Source organism: Condylura cristata, unplaced genomic scaffold (genome assembly GCF_000260355.1).
Source record: "Condylura cristata isolate star-nosed mole 26May11 unplaced genomic scaffold, ConCri1.0 scaffold00018, whole genome shotgun sequence".
Taxonomy (NCBI): Eukaryota; Metazoa; Chordata; class Mammalia; order Eulipotyphla; family Talpidae; genus Condylura; species Condylura cristata.
The window spans coordinates 26,113,887-26,139,282 of NW_004567119.1; the positions used below are offsets into that span (position 1 = coordinate 26,113,887).

General features: G+C 38.1%; 1 protein-coding gene across 1 annotated transcript in view; it reads left to right on the plus strand.

The window, feature by feature from the left end:
• The window catches only part of LYPLAL1 (lysophospholipase-like 1), a 28,013-nt gene extending 9,393 nt beyond the window's left edge, over window positions 1-18,620 (plus strand). Inside the window, exons 3-5 of the mRNA XM_004685241.2 lie at window positions 7,430-7,599; window positions 17,217-17,332; window positions 18,096-18,620. Coding sequence (XP_004685298.1) covers window positions 7,430-7,599; window positions 17,217-17,332; window positions 18,096-18,326 — 517 coding nt within the window. The 3' untranslated portion in view covers window positions 18,327-18,620. The remainder of the gene's footprint in view (window positions 1-7,429; window positions 7,600-17,216; window positions 17,333-18,095) is intronic.
• The last annotated feature ends 6,776 nt before the right edge of the window (window positions 18,621-25,396 follow it).

Below are 25,396 nucleotides of genomic sequence, written 5' to 3' on the forward strand. Positions count from 1 at the left end.
AGACATTTGGATTTTTTACAGTTTTTTAATATAATGAATAATGTTGCCATAAACATTCTTATACAAGTCCTTGTGAACATAGATTAGTGGATTATTTTCTAAACTCTATTCTATTGGTCTATTTCTTTAATCTTATGCCAATATAAAACTTTGGGTTTCTATATCTTTATGGAAATTTTTAAAATCTAGTGGTGTGGGTCTTTTTCAAAATATCTGTTTGGATCTTGACTAAAATTCCATGAAGTCTACAGTTGCATTTAGAGAAAATTGATGTTTTCTAGTCCATGCTCTTGAATGTCTCAACATTTATTTAGTACTTTATTCTTTTTTTCTCAGCAGTGATTTTCAGGCTTTTACTGTAGAAGTATTTTGCTCTGTTTATTCACAAATATTTAATGGTTTTTGATATTACTGCAGTGGAATTTTTAAAATTCAATTTCCTAATCGTTTAGGGTCCTTAACTCTACATTTTACTTTTATCTCTTGTTCTTGCATCCTGTTGTCTTCCTAAACTCATGTCTAGTAATTGTTTAGTAGATTCCTATGATTTTGGTGTAAAAATTTGTCATTTATGAATAAAGGCTTTCCCTTTTCCGATCTTTACTCCTTTTATTTCATTGTTTTCTCTTACACTTGTTGAGCTTATAGTACAAAGTTGAATGTGTAACAAATTGTCCCAAATAACAGTTTGTTACAGTCACAAGTCTGTAGGTTAGGATCTCAAAAAGGGTACACCAATGATGTAATCTGTTCTGTGATAAGTGAAACTGCTACTGGAATGACTTGAAAGCTGGGGATGACTCTTAACTGCTAGCACCTACAACCGTATGAGGAATTACCAGTATCTGGCAATTAGTGTTTATAAATGAGGATCTTCCTTTGGCTCTGATACTAGAACACTAATGTAAGTTCTTATCACCTGGCATCTTCGACGGCCTGGCAATACAGATGCTGAACTCTTAAGAGCACCAGGAAGAAGCTGTGCTGCTTTTCACAGCCTGCTTCTAGGAGGAAGTTGTGCTTTTTCTTCTCTAATCAGAAGCCTGCTTAGATTCTAGGAGAGAGAACATAGCCTTCACTTCTTTAATGGAAACACCAGACATCCTAAGAACATGTGGGATGGAAACTATTGTTCTGGATAGATGTGGGGGATAAAGTTCTGAGAGCCTCCTTAGCCTGTGGGTTATTTCAAAATACATTGTTAATTTCTAAATATTTGGGCTTTCTAATGTCTTATAGCTGTTGACTTTAATTTTATACCATTGCTGTCAAGAAAAACAGTCTATACAATTTCAGTCTTTGATACTCATTGGGACTTAGATATAGGGTGTCCTTGGTGACTAAAATGTCAGTAACTTGTGTTACTGTTTTGCTCAATTTTATATTTGTTCAGTGGTTCTTCTAAGATGTTCTATTAGTTACTAAAGAATGGGTATTAAAATCTCCCAACTATAACTATAAATTAGTCTACTTTTCCCTTTAGTTTTGTCAATTTTCTGTGCATTTTTATAATTACTTTATTGAATAATGCCCAGGAGAATTATTGTCTTCTCTCTAGTAGCTACAATTTTGTCTTAAAGACAAAAATTTATTTATTTATGCATACAGAACTGGGGTACAGGCCAGAGGTGCAGGGGTGATAAGAGAATTCACCAGAGACAGAGTGGGGAGCAGAACAGGTCTACTGATGAAGTACACTGCTGAGGAAAGCATTAGGCAGGTCAGGAGAGGTCTGCCATGCCATGTGGATCACCTCGGATGCGGGGATTGAACTCATGCTCAAGTGGCTTTAGCTTCTTAGTGCTGTGCTTTACTGGCCACCTGGGAGGGCCCATTAGTAGCTACTTTCATAAAATATTTTTTGTCTTGGATACTACTTGAATGAGTATATTGTTTAATAACAGTTTGGTATGTATCAGTTTGTTTCCTATTTATCTAGTGTCTTTTTTTTTCATAGTTTTGTTTTCTTTTGATTAGTATTACATTTTTTTCTTTTTAATTAACCTACCTATGTTATTATATTAAGGGTTTTTTGTTTGTTTTTTTTTTAAAGATTTATTTATTTATTTGTACAGAACTGGGGTACAGGCCAGAGATGCGGAGGGTGAGAGGCTTCACCAGAGACAGAGTGGGGAGCAGAACAGGCAGATCGACGAAGTACACTGCTGAGGGGAGCAGCGGGCGGGTCAGGAGAGGTCTGCCGCGCCATGTGGTCACCTCGGGGGCAGGCTGGGATCGAACTCATGCGGAAGCGGCTTTAGCCTCTCAGTGCTGTGCTTTAACCCGCTGCGCCGCCAGGGAGGGCCAAGGGTTTTTTTTTTTTTAACAGGCAACATGAATTTGGGTTTCTTTAACCAAGCTGACTTTGTCTTTTAAGTAATTTTCTTAGACCATTTGCATTTAATGTAATTACTGATGTTTAACTTAAATCTACTGCCTTTTGTTCCTTCTTTTTCCTTTTCCATCTTCTTTTTGGATTATTTGCTTTTTGGATTTTTTAAGCTTTTTCTATTTTCATTTATCTTTTCTTCCTGGTTGCTTTAGGTATTACAAAATGTTTATTAAACCTTTAACCAATTTAGTCTTAGTTTTTACCACATTCACAAAATGTGGAAGCTTTACAAGTTACTTTATTTTCTCCCTCCCATATTATACTTTTCATATCTATTTCATCTAATTACATTGAAAACTATCAAAGTTATTTTTGCTCTCAGCATTTGTATGTGTAAAAGAATTTTAGAGGAAAACAATAGTTTATTGTATTTATTCAGCCTGTTGCAGCATATCAGTGTGTTTTGATTAAATCATAAATTGCCATTTTGACTCCCTATTCAATAGCTGTTTTTAGCCAGCTAAGTTAGGGGTATATTAAATGGAAGTCAGCATTTAATTTGCTGTGCTGATTTAAATGGAAAAATATTGCTTAATTTTTTTTCATTATGTTAATTTGGAGACTATATTGAGGTGTTCAATAAAGATTTTTATTTCTATGACATACTTTAACTGTATTTGTAATTAGAGGTTTTCATGGTTGGGTTTTACTATTAGAATTTCCATTTAAAAATAGTAACAGTTTTTAAACAAGCCACTAATAATTTATATGATACTACAGTTTTTCTCAGTGTATAGAAAAATTCTAAAAGTAATCAGATTTGATAGTGTCTCTAGTTTTTGAGTCACTACTGTTTACATGAATTATATGTTTGTATTTTTCATTAAATGTGTGTTCCAAACAGGATTAGGGTATTTTGCTTTAAGTATAGTAAACAATGGATTTGTCTTTAGTCCACACTTAGGATTCCTAGCTGAAGTTCACTATTAGTTGATCTCTCTCCTCATCCAGTAGATCTTGTACTACAGGTACACTTTGCTGGTAAAGAACCCAACTGAAAACACTTATTTGAAGAAATAGTTTACTTCTTCAGTAAGTATTTTAAATAGAACATTTAAATACCTGTTATGTAAAATTTGTTTTCTTTGAAGGATGGTCTTTTTTTTTGTTAGAAATATAAGAAAAATTTGATTGTTTCGTAGAAGACACAATACTGATTTTACAAAAATTAAATTTAGAAGATGTTCAGAGATAAATAAGAAATTTTAGATATTCTGTATTTCCAGCTGATAAGATTATTCCTAGTAACACAAGCAATGATTGACATTCATCATTCCATAAATACTTGTTCTTAGCAGTGGGGGTGATGCTGTGAAAAAGATAAAAGTCCTCTTTGAGGGAGCTCACCTGGAAATGGAAAATAAATTAAGTGTATTAATTTCAAAGAGTGCTACATTCTAGTAAGACTAGAATAACAGGATAGACTGTGTGTAGGGTGGAGGAATAGTACACTGAAAATGGTAGGGGCAAAGACTTTGAGGAAGTAACATTTTAAGTAGAGCCTACATGATCAGTAGGAGCCCATCATGCAGAAAGGTGCAAAGAGCATTCCGGGTGGAGGGAATGCCAAACACAAAGCCCTCGCCCAAGAAGGAGGTTGTCCTTCGAGAATGGAAGCCAGAGGTCAGAAATTGCCTTGGGCCCCAGTGAGTGGATGCTAGGAACATGCTCTGTGATGGACAGAAAGGATGGGGGTGCCAGGGGTGTTATTTTCAAGGCTATGAGTGACCTGTTTGTTTTTGAGTTTCAGGGAACACATATCAAAAAACTTGGTGTCAACTCTTCCTTTTTATTTCAGCTTAATATCTTACCTGTGTAAAGTCGTTGGTTGGTTGCTTGATTGATGGTTGGCTGATTTAGGAGCTCCATAGATGTTCTCAGGGCATGATAGAGTTTTCTGAGGACTAGGGAATACTCTGTTTTATTATGGACATGTTAAATTGTCAAAAGTCTGTGAGGTATGGACCTAAAACATGTACTTTTATATTACAAATTATTCCTTAAAAAGATGAGTTTAAAACTATAGTTGGTGCCCTTAAATAGTGACATTTTAAAATATGTTAGCATCTCTTGCTCTTAGGGCTGTAGGCAAAAAGATATTCTTACACCTTGTAGGAAGCTAATTTATAGCCTTTATGCAAGCATCTTTGAACATAAAGTAAGATAAAAGGTATATGCCTTTTGATTCAGCAGCCGTGTTTCTTGGGCTTTGATACATGGGCATGAAAATACTAGAGTGTAAAAACATCTATGCCAGCACTGTAATGCAGCATTATTATAGGTGATTGAAGTGCCATGTGAATGCTATCAGAAAGTGGCTGATTAGGCAACCGAACAACACATCAGTCATGAGATACGATAGAGTTATTCTAAGAAACTGGTTAGAACTAACTTTGTGAGGAATTCTTAGAGATGTGTGCACAGGACAACAAATATACTTGTTTCATTTTAGAAAAGGATTTTCAAATGTGTCCTGTAAAGATGCATGTGTTCATGTGTGTGCAAGAAAGATATGAAACACTGTATCCAGATCAGAAATGCCATTTACTTGTAAAAGCAAGACTTGGGTTATGGAAGAGGAAAGGAGAAATAGTACAAAAAAGGATTATATGAAAAATATCCAAACAACATGAACACCATTCCCCACATTTGAAAAATATTTATCTTCATAAACTGGGAGAAAATGTTAGGCTTTTAGTGTACTGATTCTTAGGGATATTTGCAGTGTGCAGTGAAATTTTAGAAAGATGTGTCCAATTAACCCTTATAACATGGTTCTATTTTGGTAAATAAAAGATCTTCTGTGGATGAGTTCTTGTTAAATTTGAGTCAGATCACCTTTCTTGTTTCCAGGTTTCTTTCATTTTACTGAGAAACTTTCCAAATTTAGCCCTCTCAGATTCCAGGCTCCTGAAGTGTGTCTGTTTATTTGGAGTGGTGTGGTCAGCACAGAAATGCTCTCCTGTTCCCTTAGCACCGCCCGCTGGTCCTTGAGTCGGGGCTCCCCAATAGCAGGGCTCCAGGGCTCCTTTTAGTACTGTGGATGAGAGAACTAGACCTGAAAGTTGTACCCACTCGCATTTGCTGAGGTTCCAGTAGGTTTTCATTGGAGACCATATAGGACATGTAGGTCTTGGTGGGTCTCAGCCCTGCATTTCATTGGGTTTTGGCTTCCACTTTCTGTGTTTTACTCATGGGCTTCAGAGGGTACAAGGTACAGCTAAGTGTGAGATGGTGCAGAGCAGGAGGAATCCTGCATCGGTGCTCATCACGGGTTTGGCTCTCTCTCAGATAATGATGGGCACCTTTGCGCCGGCTGCGTTTTCTAAGGTGTTGTTACATGTGACACAGATTCCTCTTCTCACTGTGACATAAGGAGAAACAAAGCTTGCTGAGTGACAAACACTGTTTTATATGGAAGTCTTCATCTTGGTAAAGCCTTTGTTCTCCATGTTTATTTATATGTCTGTATAGTTCTTTGCATTTGCTTACAGGAATTTCTTTGCCCCACCCTTCTTTATATTTATTGACAAAGGATTTGAACACAGGGTCCATTTCTCCTTCGTCATTGGTTAAAACAGAATACTTGAAATATCTAGCCATGCACACATTTTAACAGAACATTCTGGATGAATCTACAATGACTGGGGATTAAGATTAACTCTAATGTGACTGCCCCATATCATATTTAAATGTAAAGCATCTTAAAAGATCTTTTATATTCCTTAAAATACCAGTTCATAGTCTCTTGTCCCATACTGCATTCCATACATGCAAACAGTGTGGCATGTCTATGTGGCCATTGCAGCCATAAATTATTTGTGTCCCAATAAACTCTTACTTTGTATCCTAAGATTTTTAAAAATAGTTTCAAATCATGATTTTTATGGTAGATCTTTATTCTCAGTTTCCTTATTCTAAGGATTATCTGTCGCAGTATGATCAAGAAAGCCCTTAAATTATTAACTCAAATTTCTTACCGATATGCTGTGAATTAAATACCTTTTTTTTTTTTTTCTATTTTATTTAAGCATACAATCACTGGGGTATAGGTCAGAGGTGTGAGAGGGTGAGGATTCATCAGAGACAGAGTAGGGGAGCAGAACAGGCAAATCTACTGAAATCTATATATACACTGGTGAAGGGAGCAGTGAGCAAGGCCAGAGAGGCCTGCTGTACCTTATGTGGACTAACTCCCTGACCAGAGATCAAACTCATGCCCCAATGGCTAGTGATAGCTTGATAGAACTGCGACTTTAATCCTGTGCCACCAGGGAGGCCCCCAAATTAGACACAAATGGTTTTAGAAACACTTTGGTCAGTTTTTTTTCCACTCTTGAGGTAATGAATTTTTTTTCATCAACCTTTGTGAATGCTTAAATATGATCCTTACATTAAAGGGGGAAAAGAATTAAGGTATATCAAAGCAGAAATTAAAAAAAAACTACTTAGTCATTTAAACTGAACAGAAAAAAAAACAGTGCATTTAATTCTCTTCTTCATGGAGATATTTTGAAGTATTTATGAATCTTTAAAGGTAAAAAAAGAGTTAAATATAACCTAGTATTAGTGAATGTTAATGGGATCATTCTAAGTGTAGGGGAGTGAATGCACTATGCACAGGGATTTTTTAGTATGATTTTTTTTAACTTATAAAAATTGGAAAAAGTGGCCCTCCCTGGTGGCGCAGCGGGTTAAAGCACTGCACTGAGAAGCTAAAGCCACTTCCACATGAGTTCGATCCCCGCCTGCCCCCGGAGGAGACCACATGGCGTGGCAGACCTCTCCTGACCCGCCCACTGCTCCCCTCAGCAGTGTACTTCGTTGATCTGCCTGTTCTGCTCCCCACTCTGTCTCTGGTGAAGTCTCTCACTGCCCCTGAGTCTCTGGCCTGTACCCCAGTTCTGTATGTACAAATAAATAAATCTTTAAAAAAAAAAAAATTGGAAAAAGTTAAAGAGATCTAAAATGTTGCTCTTGTAGAATTTAAAATGTTCATTTCTAATATTGGTTTGTTTGTTTTTTGGTTTTCAATAGGCCATATACTCCTATGAAAGGAGGAGTCTCCAATGTATGGTTTGATAGGTTTAAAATATCTAATGATGTTCCAGAACACCTAGAATCAATTGACTTAATGTGTCAAATACTTACAGATTTGATTGATGATGAAGTGAAAAATGGCATCAAGAAGAACAGGATATTAGTAGGTAAGAACTTTAAAAGTCATAATTAAATTTTTTTTCCACTTGATTCATTCTATATACTGAACTTAGATTATTTAGATGTACATGTACTTAACTTGTTCATTTTTGTATCTCCTTTTTCTTGGATAAGCTATACATATTAAGAATTATAAACAACAGCTCCTGAGATATCACTTGATTTCCTTTTTAATAATAACATGGTTAATATTCAGTTTAGAGATTATTCATTTCAATTTTTAAAACACATGAGTTAGATTAAGTTTATGACTACTTTTAAACTGCTATTGCCATGGTGAGAATACACAGTTGAAATACAACATCACACTTATGAAAAGTAAACATGTGAGCCTCCCTGGTGGTACAGGGGGTTAAGTGTCAGCACTATGATGAGCAGAACATTGTGGGAGTCTTGGACAGTACAGAGAAGGCCGTCCAGCTCAGTCTAGGGAGCAATGCAGCAGTTATAAGATAGAACTCAAAATGTGTAACCAAATGGTAAGGCCCATAATTCACGCATTTAGCAAGTCTGTTTTTAAATTCCCACTGTGTATGCTGGGTTCTCAGTGGGGCACAGCTAAATAAAGTAGACTCCATCTCACAATGGTTTACAGCCCCAAAGGCCCATGAGGCACTAGACAGATAACCATGACAGCATCCAGCTGATGCCAAGTGTCCCAAAGCTCTTCCAAGGAACTGAACATGTGCAGTTATTACTGTACAGTACACTGGCACAAAAAATTTGTCATGAATGGTATGACCTATCCCTTATTTGTATATACGTGAGTCTCAATAGCTTCTGTGCTTAGAGAATGTCGATTGTCCCTTCCTATAAAGTTGTAATAATTGGTTTAATCTATTCATATGAAATAGTTAGCTTTCCTTTTGTTACTAAATATGCTGTCCCTCCAGATAGCACAAGAGCCCTTGGGAGCCGTGTTGCCTTGTGGAGACCCAGGTCATTGGTCATTTCTGTTCTACCAGCTGTTTCTTAATGTCCATGCTGTGCTTTCCTCTTCCTTTTTCACAGCTCTTAGATTATTTAAACAGAAATATGTGGTTAATATTTTTATACAGTGTCTATTATAGCACATTTTAAGATTTAAGTGCTCTTTATGACACTTCAATGATGGTGAAAGTCACTAATCCTATGCAAGTTGTATTAAGCACACAGACATACACCTTGGTTAAATTAGGGGTATTAAAAATAGTTTTTAAGAGGAAAAACTGGAAATACTATAAAAGCTGAAAAAATGGATATGACAGGTATAAATATTGTTATCGTTATTGATGTTGATTAATATGTAATACAGCTTTTTAATTTTGATTAGTGGAATTTTATTGTATTAAACTTAGGCTTAAAAACTTAAGTCTTTTATATAGTTTATGGCATCCACCTTTTCTAGGTAGTCTATCCAAATCAAAAATGGTACCTCTCATACTAAACTTTATTAACTAAATAGTTAATAAAAATTGTAAGTGCTGGAGTACTCATCTATAAAAAATAGTATTTTTGTAACAATGGTTTTTTTTTTTAAATTTATTTTTGCATAGAAGAACTGGTGTGTAGGCTATAGTCATGGTGGGTAAGGGGACTCAACAGAGACAGCTGCAGAGCAGAACAGACAGGTTTACCTAAATGCACTGGTAAGGGAACACCAGGAGAGACAGGAGAGGTCTGCTGTGCCATATATGGGTTAGCTCTCAGGCAGAGATCAAAATCACGCTATAGCATAATAGCACTGAGACTTAATCCTTAGGCTACCAGGGAGGCCTTATCAATATTTGCAGTCTAATGAGAGATAAAACAAAAGTATTCTAGCTCAGTCCAAGTGTTGTAAAATTATGTGCAAGGTACAGTGTAAGCAATGAGGAAGAAGTAAATTGGGGGAGGGGTTGTCAAGGGCTTAGAAAAGTTGATTCTCCTGAGTCTTAAGGAATGAGTAAGAAAATGGAGGGAAGCATACATGTGAAATGAACATATGAGAATCTTAGGAAATACGTAGGTATGTGTGCCAGCTCTTAGCGTTATTGAATTGTACATAGAGAATGATGATTGAATGTGTAATTTGGAAAGATTATGCTGACAGCACTATCGGGGCTTGGCTGGCTGGCTGGTCTGATGGCCAATAGAAGAACACGGTGGCAAATGATACATCCAGTAGAATGGGGAAAGACTAATACATAAATTTTCTGGAATTTGTAGACAAAAGGATAAGTAAGATTGGATTGCAGGTGTGAGCTATTACTCAAATTCTAGTTTTCTAATTTTTATAAGTGAGAATATTGCTTGACTAATGGAAAAATTAAACTTTGGTTAAATAGGGAGAATGAAGCAAAAGGTTCACTTCCTGTCCCAGGAAGCGGAATACATATTTAGAGATGTGCAATAAAAATTAGTTCCTTAGAGATATTTGTGACTCCTCACTCTACATTAAAAATACCAGACATAGGCCCTCCCTGGTGGCGCAGCAAATTAAAGCCCAGCACTGAGAAGCTAAATCCACTTCCGCATGAGTTCGATCCCCGCCTGCCCCGGAGGTGACCACATGGCGCGGCAGACCTCTCCTGACCTGCCCACTGCTCCCCTCAGCAGAGTACTTCATTGATCTGCCTGTTCTGCTCCCCGCTCTGTCCCTGGTGAATCCTATCACCCTCCACATCTCTGGCCTGTACCCCAGTTCTGTATGAATAAATAAATAAATCTTTAAAAATATATATATATCAGACATAAGCAAGTTTATTTATTTTTATATATTCATACAACATGGACTTTCCCAGAGATGACAAAAGAAGTTATGGGAAACACAAATATTATAATCATGACTGTCAAGTTACTTTTTGAATGCTGGCTGTATGTTCATTGATATAACTTGGAGTAAGCCCTGTATTCCAATTCAATTATTAATAATTTTAGATTACCCTGTGTTTTTCCAGCTTTACCGGCATGTTAAGAAGGTCTGATGTGCAGAGTTTAAATCTAATCCATTGTACATCTACCTCTCTTGAATGTCTATCTTGAAACTCTTCGTCTTCTAGAATGTTTCTGGATAATGAGAGAAGTCAAGTAGGAAACAGTATGTGCTATTTCATTTTAAAAATCTATGTGATAGTAATATGACTAAAATCATTGAAATTTTATTATATTCCAATTTTTAAATTGCCGTTATATATCATAGTTTTATATTGTTTATGTTATACAGTTGTTTTCAAATATAGTAGGTAGTACAGACCCTTCTAGTAGGTAGAACAGAAAATTATTCTAATTTTACTATGAAGAAACTAAACTTCAAGAAGATTTCAGGCTAACGTTAGAGTTGAGACTGGAACCCAGATCTACTTTGTCAAGAATTTTGTACAATGATGAAGTTCCTTTTTTGGCCACTAGGTGGTGATAATTTGTTGTTAAGAGAAAAATAAAATTTTGGTTTTAACTTTTATCTAGAATGTATAGAACCTGATGTGTGATGTGATCATATTATAAGCATTTTGATATGAGAATACTATTAGAATTTTGAAGCACAGGGAATCAAGTGATTCTGGAATTATACCTAAGTAACTTACATGGGTACTCTAAATGACCATCACTGGAATTTGGTCCATTAAGAAGGCTGGATATGGTCTATTAATCCTATTCAACTGATGGTACATTTGAATCACTCGGTGACAAGTAATTACTTGCTCATAGAATGCAAAAATATATGTTAAATGAATAAAAATTAACTATGGCATTTTGTATGCTATTGAAAGACTTTCAAATAAGTATTTCATGACAGGAAAAAAAATAATATTGGGATATAAATTGTCCCAGTAGAATGAGTTTATTAATCTGAATTTTTTTTGTTTAATGTCAAAATTATGGGCCTCCCTGGTGATGCGTAGTCTCAGCACTTTCAAGCTGTAGGCAGCCAATGCAGCATGAGTTCAGTCCCCGGCCAGAGAGCTGATCCACATGGCACAACAAACCTCTCCTGTCTTCTCCACTGCACCCCTCAGCAGTGTATTTCAGTAGGTCTGCCTGTTCTGCGCCCCATTCTGCTTCTGGTGAATCCTCTTGCCCCCTGCCCTCTGGCCTGCACCCCATAAATAAATAAATCCTTTAAAAAGTTACATGTAGGTAGTAAGATTTTTGGATGACTCACTTTATTTCTGTCTGCACAGTAGAAACATTTTGCACCTTATGTATTAATGTATGTGAATATATTCATTTTATAATACAGTTTAAAATAATAATGCAGGGATGGCTGAAATTGCCAAGATGTCTTCTGCTACCCAGGTCCCAGGCCTGTTGTGCTGACCTTGGCACATTTCTTCTCAAGCTGCTTCTGAAGCCAGCACCTGGCAGGGATGGCATTCGTGTGCTGCCCTTCTACCGCACATGTGTCCTGGCCACTTACTTTTCTTTAGCAAGTATAAGAACTTTAAAAACCTAGGCTGCAGTTCTTTTGGTTATTCTCTACCCTTTGTATGAGACAAAATAACACCAATTCATATGGTGGGCATAACTTAGCCCCAAATCCAGAGTAATTATAAGATATAAATTAAAGACGTTGAAATTTGGAAGAAGTGTGGGTTTTGTTGAATTTTTATAATCCTATTCAATGGATAGTACATTTGGATTGTAAATACTGTTTCCTTTGGGTTTTGTTTGCAAATGGATTAACTTAGTTTTCATGCAGAAAATTTTTTTATACATTGTTTCTGTTTTATTTTATTTAAAGAGTTCATAAAAGCTAAGTTTATTATTTTTTAACATGTTTTATTCAGCTTGTTAATTTTAAGTGTATGTTGAAATTTTAACTCTTGACGTTTTAAAACTTTGCCAGCAACTATAAATATACACTATAACCATTACCTACAATGAGTTTACTATTTGGTATCCACTTATTGAACAGTATATTTTATATTGCACTTTAGACACTTAGATGGAAATTGAATTCAAATAACTAGACCTTTGTGTTAAATTTTCTTCTGTTAGAAAAAATACACAAAGTCCCCTTTCATAGCAGTGTCATTTGCTAAAGGTGATTGTACTGTCAAAGATGGCTGGCGGGGATTGCAGATTACCTCACAAGATTATAAATGGGTCCAGGACTTGGATTAAGTCTTTAAATTATAAGATTTCAATGAGCACATTTTTCTTCACTGTAATCGTGAGTCAAATATGAGGCTAAATGTCTGCTGAATACATCTACGTTTATTCATAATGACATTTCTTATATGGGAAGATGTTTTCCTTCTTAGTTTTTCTGTTGTTGGACCAGTCCCATCAAGAAGTCTGGGAACCAGATATGGCAACTCAGTTACCCTGGCTGCTGTAAATGAAGGGGTAGAGGGTGCATTTAACATGTAAAATTTTCTCAGTTGCCATGCTTTTATAATAATTTCTATATGTTTTTACTTAAGGATCTATTTTGTTCACATGTTTCTTACACTATATTTGAAAAAAAAATTATACACCCTAAAAGATCATATTTAATAATTTAAGCCTCAATATTATCTTTTTATGTAGTACTCTCTTTTTGCTCCATTTGTAGATTTTGAAATCCTTTTCAACCATTGAGGCAGCTTAGATTATCTAGAACTTCATTGTTGAATATGATAACTGACAGCCATGTGACTATTTAAACTTAAATAAAATTAAACATTTAGTTCTTCAGTCACACTAGTTACAATTAATATGTTCCTTAGTACATTTAACAGAAACTAATTCAAGCTCTTGAATTTCTCCAAAAAGTAAATCCTTTGTTCCCCCAGCCTTGGTATCTGTGACATGGCGCATTTCTGTTAAATCCTGACTACATTTTCACTTTCTGTTCTTATATATTACACTTAATTTTGAATTAAGCTATTGCCATTGCAGCTATTGATTTTTTTTTTCTAAGACTTTGATTTATGAGTAGGTGAGCTGTTAAAAATTAGACATAGACTTTGAAATTGCATTAGTGAATATAGGGCTGGCTAGGAGTCTTTTTTTTTTTTTTTAACTTATGCATACAGAACTGGGGTGTGGGGGCGGTGAGAGGATTCACCAGACAGAGTGGGGAGCAAAACAGGCCGACTGACGAAGTACATTACTGAGGGGAGCAGTGGGCAGGTCAGGAGAGGAATGCTGCTCCATGTGAATCACCTCCAAGGCTGGAGATCTAACTCAAATTGAAGTGGCTTTAGCTTCTTAGTGCTGTGCTTTAACCTGCTGTACCACCAGGAAGGGCCCGGAGTCTTTATTTTTAAGGAGCCCCATGATATTACATGGAAAGCCTTGAGAAGCAAGGCCAAGTCTATTCCTATAATGGGGCAAAATCCAATAAACTTGGAACTTTTTCTGTATACTTAATAATGAATATTAAAAGTGTTCATCTTGTCTGCAGTGAATTCTTCATATCTACATGGATTATATCAAAGATTTATTACTTTACAGATTCACAGATAAAATGTCCCAATGGTTTTGATCCTTTGGGGGAATCTTTTACACATAAACAATTTTGCGTATAGTTTTTCCTTTTTTTTAAGATTTATTTCCCCATATAGAACTGGGGTACAGGCCAGAGATGAGGTGGGTGAGAGGATTCACTAGAGACAGAATGGGGAGCAGAGACAAAGTACACTGCTGAGGGGAGCAGTGGGCGGGTCAGGAAAGGCCTGTCGTACCATGTGGTCACCTCTGGGGCAAGCAGGAATCGAACTCATGTGGAAGTGGCTTCCGCTTCTCAGTGCTGTGCTTTAACCCGCTGCGCTAGCAGGGAGGGCCAATTTTACGTATAGTTTTAAGTGATTTATACTGCTCCTCCCCCACTGCACCTCTAATTATATATGCCCTTATTCAAAGGTGGTATGGGATGTAAGGTTATTTGAAAGAGTTGTTTGAATGGTTCTCACCCATGATGAGCTACTGCTACTCATGAGACCCTGTCATGTCTTCCAGTATGTTAAACCACATATGTGATACTTATCACACTCTGTATTGTATACCCATTTCAAAAATCTAAACTCCCCAATCTAGTAACTCTCCCTCATACATCTGTATCCGGGATCTAAAATAATTTCAAACTATCTCACATGAAGTAGACAAGCCCCATATGAGATAATTATATTCTAATAAATATCAGGATAGTAGAAAATACACCAAACTCAGTTGGAAGATATCTGATTTCAGAAGTTCTAACTTTACTGCTAAAATTTGGGGTGCATCCTTAAACAGGTCACCTAATCTCTTTGGACCTCTCAGTTCCCTTCTTCTGTTAAAGGCTGTAGTAAATTCAAATTAAAGTAATCAATTTTTTTAAATATAATAGTTTATTTTTACATCATTTTGTACATTTTTTTTTCATCTCAATTGTAATCCCCGTGGGTTTCCTAGCACTGAGTCACCTATGTGTCATCACCATAGTCCTATGCACTCCACCCCCCCACTCCCCAGTTTTTGAGCCCATTCCCCACTCTACCCCCACAATATGTCTCTGGTATATGACTATTCATTATTCTTATTATTTTCTTGCCTGGTCCATTATACTCCTGTTATGAGTAAAACCATCCAGTATTTTTCTTTTTCTTTGTGGCTTATCTCACTAAGCATAATCTTTTCCAGCTCCATCCAAGTTGCTGCAAAAGACATGGGTTTCTTCTTTTTGGTTACTGAGTAATATTCCATTGTATATATGTCCCACATCTTTTTAATTCAGTCATCTACTTTTGGGCATTTGGGCTGCTTCCATGTTTTTCCAATTGTAAATAAAGCAGCGGTAAAAATGGTGCAGGTATCTTTTTGAATCAGTGTTTTTGTGTCTTTTGGATAGATACCTAGGAGTGGGATTGCTGGGTCGTAGAGGAGCTCCACATTAAGCAGTTTGAGGAATCTCCAAACAGTTTTCCATAGTGGTTGAACTAGTTTGCATTCCCACCAGCAGTGCAGAAGAGTTCCCTAAGGAATCAATTTTATACTTCGTTAAATGACATAAAGCAGTAGGTTGGCAATTAGGAGGTATGACTTCTACACCAAAGCATATTTGTTATTGTCACAAGTGTGTGGTTAACTAATTTACTATCTTTTTCATGAAACATAAATGAGATTCCTTCATGTTCTGTGATATTTCTTCCCCACCTTGAACAGAGTTTTGTTGTGTTTTAATATGTGTATCTCCAGTGAGTAGCAGTGTTGAGTACCTGAAAGGTGATAAGTCGCTCAATTATTTTTAAAAGTTCTTTAAAAATCTCACATAGATGTACATGTTTAAATTTTTTTAAAGATTTATTTATTTCTGCATACAAGAATTGGGGTACAGGCCAGAGATGTGTGGGCTGAGAGGATTCATCAGAGACAGAGTGGGGAGCAGAACAGGCAGATCATCTGAAACACTGCTGAGGGGAGCAGCAGACAAGACAGGGGATGTTTGCTGCACCATGTGGGTCAGCTCCCTGGCCAGGGATTAACTAGTGCTGTATTGGCTGTGGATAGCTTCATAGTGATAGCTTGGTAGCACTGAGACTTCAACTCCTTGTGTCACCAGGGAGGCCCTAAAAATGTTTTAATTAGGGCCCTCCCTGGTGGCGCAGTGGGTTAAAGCACTGCACTAACAAGCTTAAGCCACTTCTGCATGAGTTTGATCCCCGCCTGCCCCGGAGGAGATCCACATGGCATGGCAGACCTCTCCTGGCCCGCCCGCTGCTCCCCTCAGCAGTGTACTACCTCGATCTGCCTGTTCTGCTCCCCACTCTGTCCCTGGTGAATCTTCTCACCTTCCACATTTCTGGCCTGTACCCCAGTTCTGTATGAATAAATAAATCTTAAAAAAAAAATGTTTTAACTAGCTAACCAAATTTTTGACCAGCCTTCTACATTTTTTTTTTAAAGATTTTAAAATTTATGCATACAGATTGGGGTACACGCCAGAGGTTCAGGGGCAGTGAGAGGATTCACCAGAGACAGAGTGGGGACTAGAACAGGCAGGTTGATGAAGTTATTGCTGAGGGGAGTGGCAGGCAGGTCAGGAGAGGTCTGCTGCACCATGTGGATCACCTCTGGGACTGGGGATTGAACTCTCACTGAAGCTGCTGCAACTAGCTTGCAGTGCTGCATCCTAACCCATTTTGCCACAAGGGAGGGCCCAGCCTTCCTCATTTAAAGGTCACTAAGTCTCATTTATGAAATAGATCTTAGAAATATAAATCCTTATGAGCTCATAATCTGTATGTTGGCAAGTAGGATTAAAGATGCATGTTATTAATGTGCTTAGAGTGTGAGGGTCCCTATATTGTAAGCATAAACAAAATATAAGTAGACAATAGAAGTTTAAATAACACGCTATGACTCATATTTTGAATTATGTTAAATATTTTTACTTGACAGGCCCGATTTCTCTTGCAAGTCTAGCTCCTCCTATATCAAATCTATTTCCCAATGATGACAGAGATGAAACAGTGTTATTTACTTAATAGCAGGTCTTTCTTTGTGAGATCAAAAGTGAACTAGATTTTCTTTTTAGTGCCATATCACTGTAAAAGTCTCCAAATATTTTCAAGATACACCTTAGAGTAGATTTCTGTTGCTGACAGAGATGGCATATTGTTATAAAGTATTGTGGCATATGTTCTTTTTCTGAGAACTGCATTTTTGCTTCTCTTAGGAGGATTTTCTATGGGAGGGTGCATGGCCATGCATTTAGCCTATAGAGCTCATCGAGATGTGGCAGGAGTGTTTGCCCTTTCTAGTTTTCTGAATAAAGCATCTGCTGTTTACCAGGTAAGTTCCAGATGTTAAAAACAAGACAGAAAAAAAAAAAATACACATTGAAATTAAAACAGTTGCTAATGAAGCAGTAATGATTGATAACCAGAGCATTCCTGAGGGTGGTGGCCACATTGTTCATATTAGATTAAATGCTACTCGGTAAATGTGCAGGAAGATGTTCAAAGATACTACTAAACAGGATATCAAAGGGGAAAAAATTTTAAAACTGTACATATGTATCCATTACATTTATTAAAAATGTAGATGATTATAGTGAAGTTCTCTTATTATGTCATGAACACAGTCAAAGCAAAGACTCAGTTATACTGCTGATACTGTTTTGCAGCAATGTCTTCATTTACAAATTTAACAGATACATTCTAGTATTATAATGTATCATACTTACAGTATTAGCAATAGAGGCAGCAGATATAGAAATAAGGACTACAGTGTCATTTTTCCCCATTTAACAATAGTCTGTGCCCCTCGTCCAAGTTTGTCTGCTGAGGTTGATTGTCCCAAGTCAACATGGTTTTTCAGAACTCCTTTAGCCATGTCAAGACTATTGTCCTGGGTAAATGCTAGTCACACTCTGCTGCAGGTAAGGTGGCCCCAGTGTCTGGGAAGCTCAAGGCCTGGGCCATCTGTGATACACAGACTGCTCTGTTTTCTCTTTAAATACTGAAGCTTTGGTAAAATTGGAACTTTTTGGCCTTCTCTTATTTCTCAGCATAATGTTCTTAAATGAGTTTCTTAATCTTTTCCACTCCTCTAGGAACTTCAGAAAAGGGATGGCGTGCTTCCGGAATTATTTCAGTGTCATGGCACTGCTGATGAATTAGTTCTTCACGCATGGGGGGAAGAGACAAATTCAATGTTAAAATCTTTAGGAGTGAATACAAAGTTTCACAGTTTCCCAGGTGTTTACCATGAGCTTAGCAAAACTGAACTGGAAAAGCTAAAGTCGTGGATTCTTACAAAACTACCAAGTGAACTTGAGAGCTAAAACTAATGACTCAAAATTGGTCAGTTAGCAAACACATTATGTCCTTTGTGAAAATTATTTTACTGCCAACTTACTGTTCAGTAAGTGATAATTAAAATATTAATATCAAATATTAATATCAACAGATGCTGATTCATTTATTCATTGTGAATATGCTTAGCTCCATAGAGAATAATATGTAAATGGCAATAATTTACTTGGAAAGACATCTGTGTATTATTTTTCAGATGCATGTTTCTGAAAATTTGGGGACCTTTTAAGTAATTATTTAAATTTTAAATAAAATGTAAAAAAATAAAGATGATGAGAGAATATGAAAACTCCTAATGCGTTTTTTTTTCTTTTCTACCACTTTAAGTTACTTTGCCAAAGATATTTTTGTTTTTAGCATTCAACAGAAGAACACCCAATTCTCCATGTTTTTATACTGGGTTCACATCCCACTTGACCATCACCAGAGGTGGAATTTTGTTACTGGCATTTGTCCAGGTACCACTTAGCCACAGTGTATTACAGTAATATCAGAAGGTGCAGGTATTCCAAGAAAATTCAGATTGCTATACACAAAGACAGTTATTTCAAAAGACACTCAGTAATTGTAACACATGAAGAACTAGCATTGTATTTCCAGGAAGCAAATTTGCTGCATATATATTTTAATTCTGCTTTTCAGTTTACTCTTCAGAAGTGTTTCGAGTGGTATGCATGTGTGAACAGGTCTGAGAGGATGAGGTGGCCTATGCTGAGGAGAACATTTAGCCTCAACATCTCAACATGTGTCACCTCATTACTATTAGCTAAATCCTACCATTTAACTGCAACTAATTTAGATTTATTTCATACATCGTTGATTTCAGATAGCAAAGAACAGAATTTAGTCTGCAATACTGACCTCAACTGTACCCCCCTAGTCCTGGTCCTATCGAGGAGAATAAATCCCATAGTTTTTTCATGTGTACCTTAGGCAGCCAGCTGCTTCCTTAAGTGTCTGGATTGACTGTCCCACTTGGTCCATAGCTCCAAGTCTGGCACTGCAGGATGTAGAGACAATTTTCCAGACTAAGAAGGCCCCCAGGACAGAGTCCAGCATACCCGCTTCCATAAGGACAATCCTGAACTGGGAACAAGGGGGCCTTTTAGCTAAAGAAGGCCATAGACTTTAGCCAACTTTCCCTGGGTGATTTCCATTGCAAGGTCATGAACTTCAAGCTGCACGTGAACAATTTGGTCATCTCTCTAGAACGCTTTACCAAATAACTAAGTTTATATAGCTTTATATAGTTACACAGTCACATTAGGTCTAGCTGAGAGGCTTGTGCTATGTCCTTAAAGTGTTGTATCAACAGGAACTTAGTTAGTGGTCAAATTGGAAGAGTAAGGTAATTGTTGAGCCAGTGACAGGTCAATGTAGACCAAAGTGGGGGACATTATGGGTCTAAATCCTTAAAAATCCCCTTGCCCATCTTCTACATGAAAGGTGTTGGATGTGAGTAGGGGACAACTGGATAATGGCATTACAACAATTGAAATGGGACATCTCTTCTGAAAGATAAAAGTCACCATGTTTCCCTTCACATGAAACAAACCTACATTAGTCAACAGCACAGGTGACAGTGTAATCACTGCCAGGTGTCCTCCTGGCCTTGGAGTTCTCAGTTTAATTCAAATAGTGAATCCTTAAGATTGAAAACACCTGGTGCAGTTTTCCTAAAAAATTTTCACTGCTGGGCCTGCCCTCCCTCTATAACCTCCATAGCGCTTTAGTACTTTAGTAAAAAGTTTGTGAAAACAGCGGATTTTATTTTAGTCAGAAGCAGTCCTTGTTTTAGCTGCAAATACTGAGGCATTCATCGCAGCCTGTGCTGTCCATCCTCACCACAGTGGCGTGGTATATGGGAATAAGCGTGGGTAAGTTATGGCGGCATGATTTTATTGATAGGTGTTTTGTTGTTGTTGTTGTTGTTTGTGTATGTGTGTGGCGGGAAGAGAACCAGGGCAACCCCTCGCTGTTGCCACAGACTTTTTTTACTATCTTTTACTAAAGCACTAAAGCGATACAGAGGTTCTAGAGGGAGGGCAGGCCCAGCAGTCAAAAATTTTTAACAAAACTCCAGCAGGTGTTTTCAATCTTGAGGAAGCCTCCAGGGTAGTTCCGAAAGGCATTCGTAGTAGCCTTCTCTCCCCTGTGGAGCCATGTTCCAGCACCAGATTTGCTCCTTTCCTTCCATTTACATGTCATTTATGTCCCATTTTAATTGTTATAACTCCACTTTTATCAAGTCGTCCTTATTCACACCCACACCTTTCATCTAGAAGAGTTGGGTACAGGAAGGATATGGGGATTATTAAGGACTTAGACGCATAATGGGAGGCATTGACCAGTCATTGGTTCAGCAAGCACCTTCCTCTTCCAATTGATCACTATATTTTTTTATCTAAGTTCATTTTGATGCAACAAGTAAATCTATATCTGAAAAAAGTATGAAGTATGATTCCTCTGTCTTCTTTTGGTCAGCCAGCCTCTCAAGGTGTAATTACCTGGCCGCGTTGCGCGGCCATTAGAGAAAAGGAGAATGGAGTGCTTGCGGGATCAGCAGGTGTTCCAAATTTTCAGAATCGCTCTATAGTGTCTCCTGGCACTTTCATTCTGGCTCTTACCCAGAGTGCAGCTGAGAGGAGGGGAATAACTGCACTCGTTTGGTCAAACTGACTAACATGTGCAGACCAGAAGGCAGAGCTGGACATATAAGTCCATTTGGAAAATGTTTGAACATTCAACAGCACCCTCTGCCAGTGAATTGCGGGGAATGTGAAAGACCCATCAAGTATCTGACCATCAGCCCATTGTTGAATTGTTTTGTGATAAAAGGTACACACACCATTGTCAGAAAGGAAGTGGTCCAGAAATATAAACCACAATGGAAGAGATTACTTTCATGAGTCACAATGGTGTGGCTGAAGTAAGCTTATCGGGCTGAAACAGCAACACATAACCTGAAAAAATGTAAACAGCAGTGAAGCAACATTTATGGCCCCAAAAGAGGTCAAAGTCATACATAATTATGTGTCAGGACAGGTATGGACAATACCTACACTGTCAAAGTGATAGTGACAACTTTGTCAACACAAAAGATTGTCATATGCTGGTAGCCTCTGCATCAAAAGCGGGACCTCTTACTTGGTACTCAATATAATAGCTGATGCACTGCTGTGTCCGGTGTTATGATGATTCAAGTTCACAATGATGGCAGGTTGGGCAGTGTGGGCTCAACCGTTAGTCGGTTGATTCCAGTCAGTTTTAACAAAGAATGGATCCATCAAAAGTGACAGATGATTCAATCACCAGCCACTATTAGTTTCCTCAGAGTACAGTGCAAAAAAAAAAAGGGGGTGTCCGTAACTTTTTAGAATGTAGATTTCCAAGCACCAGTTCAAATAATCAGGTGATGGTAACAACCCACTTGTAAGTGAAAATATAATGAGGTTTATCAAAAGTAGTATTTGCCAGAGCTCTGGAATGGCCTTGAATTTCCCTGCTGAGTGGAATGAGAGGAATTTGCCTGCTGAGTGGAATGCCTCTCAGTGCTGAATACCTCACCCTGAGGCTGTACTGTGGTGGCTATCTAGTAGATGCCACCAGATGTGAGGAAGGCCTAGGCCTTAGGGGGCATCTCTGTGAGTCAAGAGTCTAATGAGCCAGCAGCTTGGCTGTAGGTGGTGTAGAGTCAAGATGCCTCTGTGGTCAGGCCAGCTGCATTGTCAAGTGTGCCATTTCCATTACAGCTTCTTTTTTATTTTGTCAATCAATTGAGTCTAAGTCAATTCACCCCAAAATGGAATTAGCAGGTCAGAGAGTTAGTCTATCCAGAGTCAGACAATGAGTTTCAACAGAGACCAGTGAGAAATTCCAAGCTGCTTTCAAAAAATAATGTAAGACTTAGTGAGTATAGTGTGGTGAAATCCTGTATTTCTGAATCTTATATGGTGTTTGTGAACCAATGTTATCTTCAATAAAAGGTATTAAAAAGAAGAGGTAAAACCAAAGACTGGAAGGCAATGAGCCTCGTCCCCAAACAGCACCCTGAGAGGGCCCCTTCCTTTTATTAGCATCTATATCTGGCAATGCCATCAGTCACAGGGATCTCTGAAGATATGAGCTGTTCTCTATAGACCACTTTTCCCAGTCAGAAGCATCCCCTTTTTGGCATTTACTGGCTCTAGTACCATAAGCATGTGAAATATTAATACAGTAACTCCTCTCTTAACATTGTTCATAGGTTTATGGAAGCTGACACTTTAAACAAAAAAACACGCAATGACAGTAGCTCCTTGAATGAATTGTTTCATTCAACATTGGCTGGGATTCTTTTTTTCTCATCAGTGTTATAACGAATCAACCTTGAGTGAAATGGTGTTATTCAGGACTTGGTATACCAATAATAAGTCAGCAGAGGAAGCCAGAAAAACAGTACATTTAATGAACAAGACCCCTCAGCTCTGCCAACCCCATCAGCTCATTTTGGGGATACCTTCACCCCCGGGACCACACCGCCTCTGGTCACGTGAGCCAGCCCACATTCCAACTGGGTTCTGCTCACTGGGATATGAATCTCCACCTTCACAGTTAGTGCTGGAGAGTGGGCCTGTCCCTGTGCCTGAAGAGGGTATAACAAAGGGCAGCACTGGAGGATGGGCCCTCTTGAATTGTTATACACGTGCCCTCATCACACAATCTTAAATCCCTTTCCTTCCCAACTTTCCTAAACTTACTCTATATATGTATGATCTTTCCTCCCTTTGGGAACAGGGAGGTCGCCCTCTAGCCCTACACATCCTTCATAAACCAGTTGAGATCAGTGAGAGGGAAAGGTTGGACCCAAGGGACTGGAGCGGGACAGGCCCCCTGCATTCAGCAGATAACACTTCATTTTGAGGGCTGGGACTGCTGCTTGCACTCATTTCTTTAGATGGGGGCAAGGGTGTTTCTCATTCTTCAGAGGATGGATCTCATCCACACTATAAACCCAACTCACAGCAATGAGAACCTGAATGTTAGTCAATGAGTCAATGCCCATGGGAAGTTGTCTTAAGATGGTCACCTAAGGGAATCAAAGTTTCCTTAAAGCTAGCAGGCCCAGCTACAGAAAACCGAAGCAAAATTTATTTCTGAGGCCTTTCATGCCATCTTCAAATGGATCTATGGGTAGTGTGATAGAGTCACGGGAGCTTCTAGACAGGAAGGCGGCCCCACTGTGCCATCTCCTTGGCCAGCATTCTGCACCACACCGCCTCTGGTCACGTGAGCCAGCCCACATTCCAACTGGGTTCTGCTCACTGGGATATGAATTTCCACTTTCACAGTTAGTGCTGGGGAATGGGCCTGTCCCTGTGCTGAAGAGGGTATAGCAAAGGGCAGCACTGGAGGATGGGCGCTCTTGAAGGCTGTAGCTGCCCATGGTCATGCTGGCAACAGGCGTAGCACCAAGCACCATGTGGGTAGCTGTTGGGCCTCTCTCCTCAGCCTCCAGCCACCTTCGCAACTTCTCATTGAAGGGAAATGAAACAGAAGACCACTGATTGCTCAGTCTGACCATGCATGTTCTCTTGGTCACCAACGTTTCCTCTGGACTCGCCAAACCCAGTTAACCAACCTGAAAACCACCTTTCCTCTCTAGCATTTATACACTTTAGAAAATGAGTGTGACATTTCATTTGAAATATTAAACAGATACTTAGCAAAATGTTAACTACTAGCTTAAACTATTTTTGCTTTGTGCTACTGTTGAATTCCTAGTTCAGTACCTTTGTGATATTTAATTCTTGGTTTGGTCATGCGAGGTGTATGATTTTTATATTGGGAATAGAATGAATGAGTCTATGATGAATAGTGAATTTCCTGTTTGGAAAAAATTATATTTTGGGCAAAATGCCCATTAGATATTTATGTTTTTGCCAATAGCTTAGTTCAGAACTTCTGGGATCTTTCTTTTTTAAAGTGATGAGAAAGTTTGATGCTTTTGCATTCTATTGTAAATTATTTTAGGGGTGATTTCAAAATAGCACATTACTGATTTTTTGTTGCAACTAATTCATAATTGTTGAGTTGGTGTTTCACTACCTACTCTTAAAGGCATAGTATTACTTTAATTAAAAAAAAATCAGTTTTCATTTTCTGTTTCCCTCTTTCTCTCACCTGAATTTTTTCTAATAAGTCACTGCTTGTCCAATTGAAACTAGGCATACACTTGACATATTAATTTTGGCCACTTCTGGTATGCTTTATTTTGCCAATGAAATTATTGAAATTGAAAAATTGAGTGGGGGTGTCTAGGAGACATGGAAGTCTTTCCTTTGGGTCTTGCGTATTAAGCCTGTTTCTCTATCACACAACAAGAGAGAAGTGTTAAGCCCAGACTTGATGGCATGCAACTGGCAGAATAAATGGTTCTCCTTAAAAATTTCACTTGAATAGCAATAAATTGCCAATGAAATCTAAAAACAGGACTTTAAAAGGCAAATGAAAGATATGTCCATTTCAAACAGTAGCTGAAATGCATTTTTCTTTAGGTTACTAAAGTATCCTGAAATAAACTATGTTATAGAGCAGCTGGTTAACATTGTCTTAGATCTGCCATAGAGTCAAAGAATTTTTATTGCTAGAAGGGAATTCAGAGATTTTCATTTTACACCTATGGAGACTAAGATCCGATGAAATTAAGTGACATACTCAAAGTCCTGAATAAACTGTCCTGAAGCTCCCTTCCCCAGGCCACAGGGTCCTAGTGCCGGTGCAGAGAAAATAGCTAAAAATTCAAATACAGACCATCCCTGGTCACGCTGCAGGTTAAAGCACAGCACTAAGAAGCTAAAGCCATTTCAGTATGACTTCAATACCCACCTGGCCCCGGAGGTGACCCACATCACCAGGCAGACCTCTCCTGCTGCTCCCACCTGCTGCTCCCCTCAGCAGTGTACTTTGTCAGTCTGCCTGTTCTGCTCCCCACTCTGTCTCTGGTGAATCCTATCACCACCCCTGCACTCTGGCCTGTACCCCAGTTTTATATGTATAA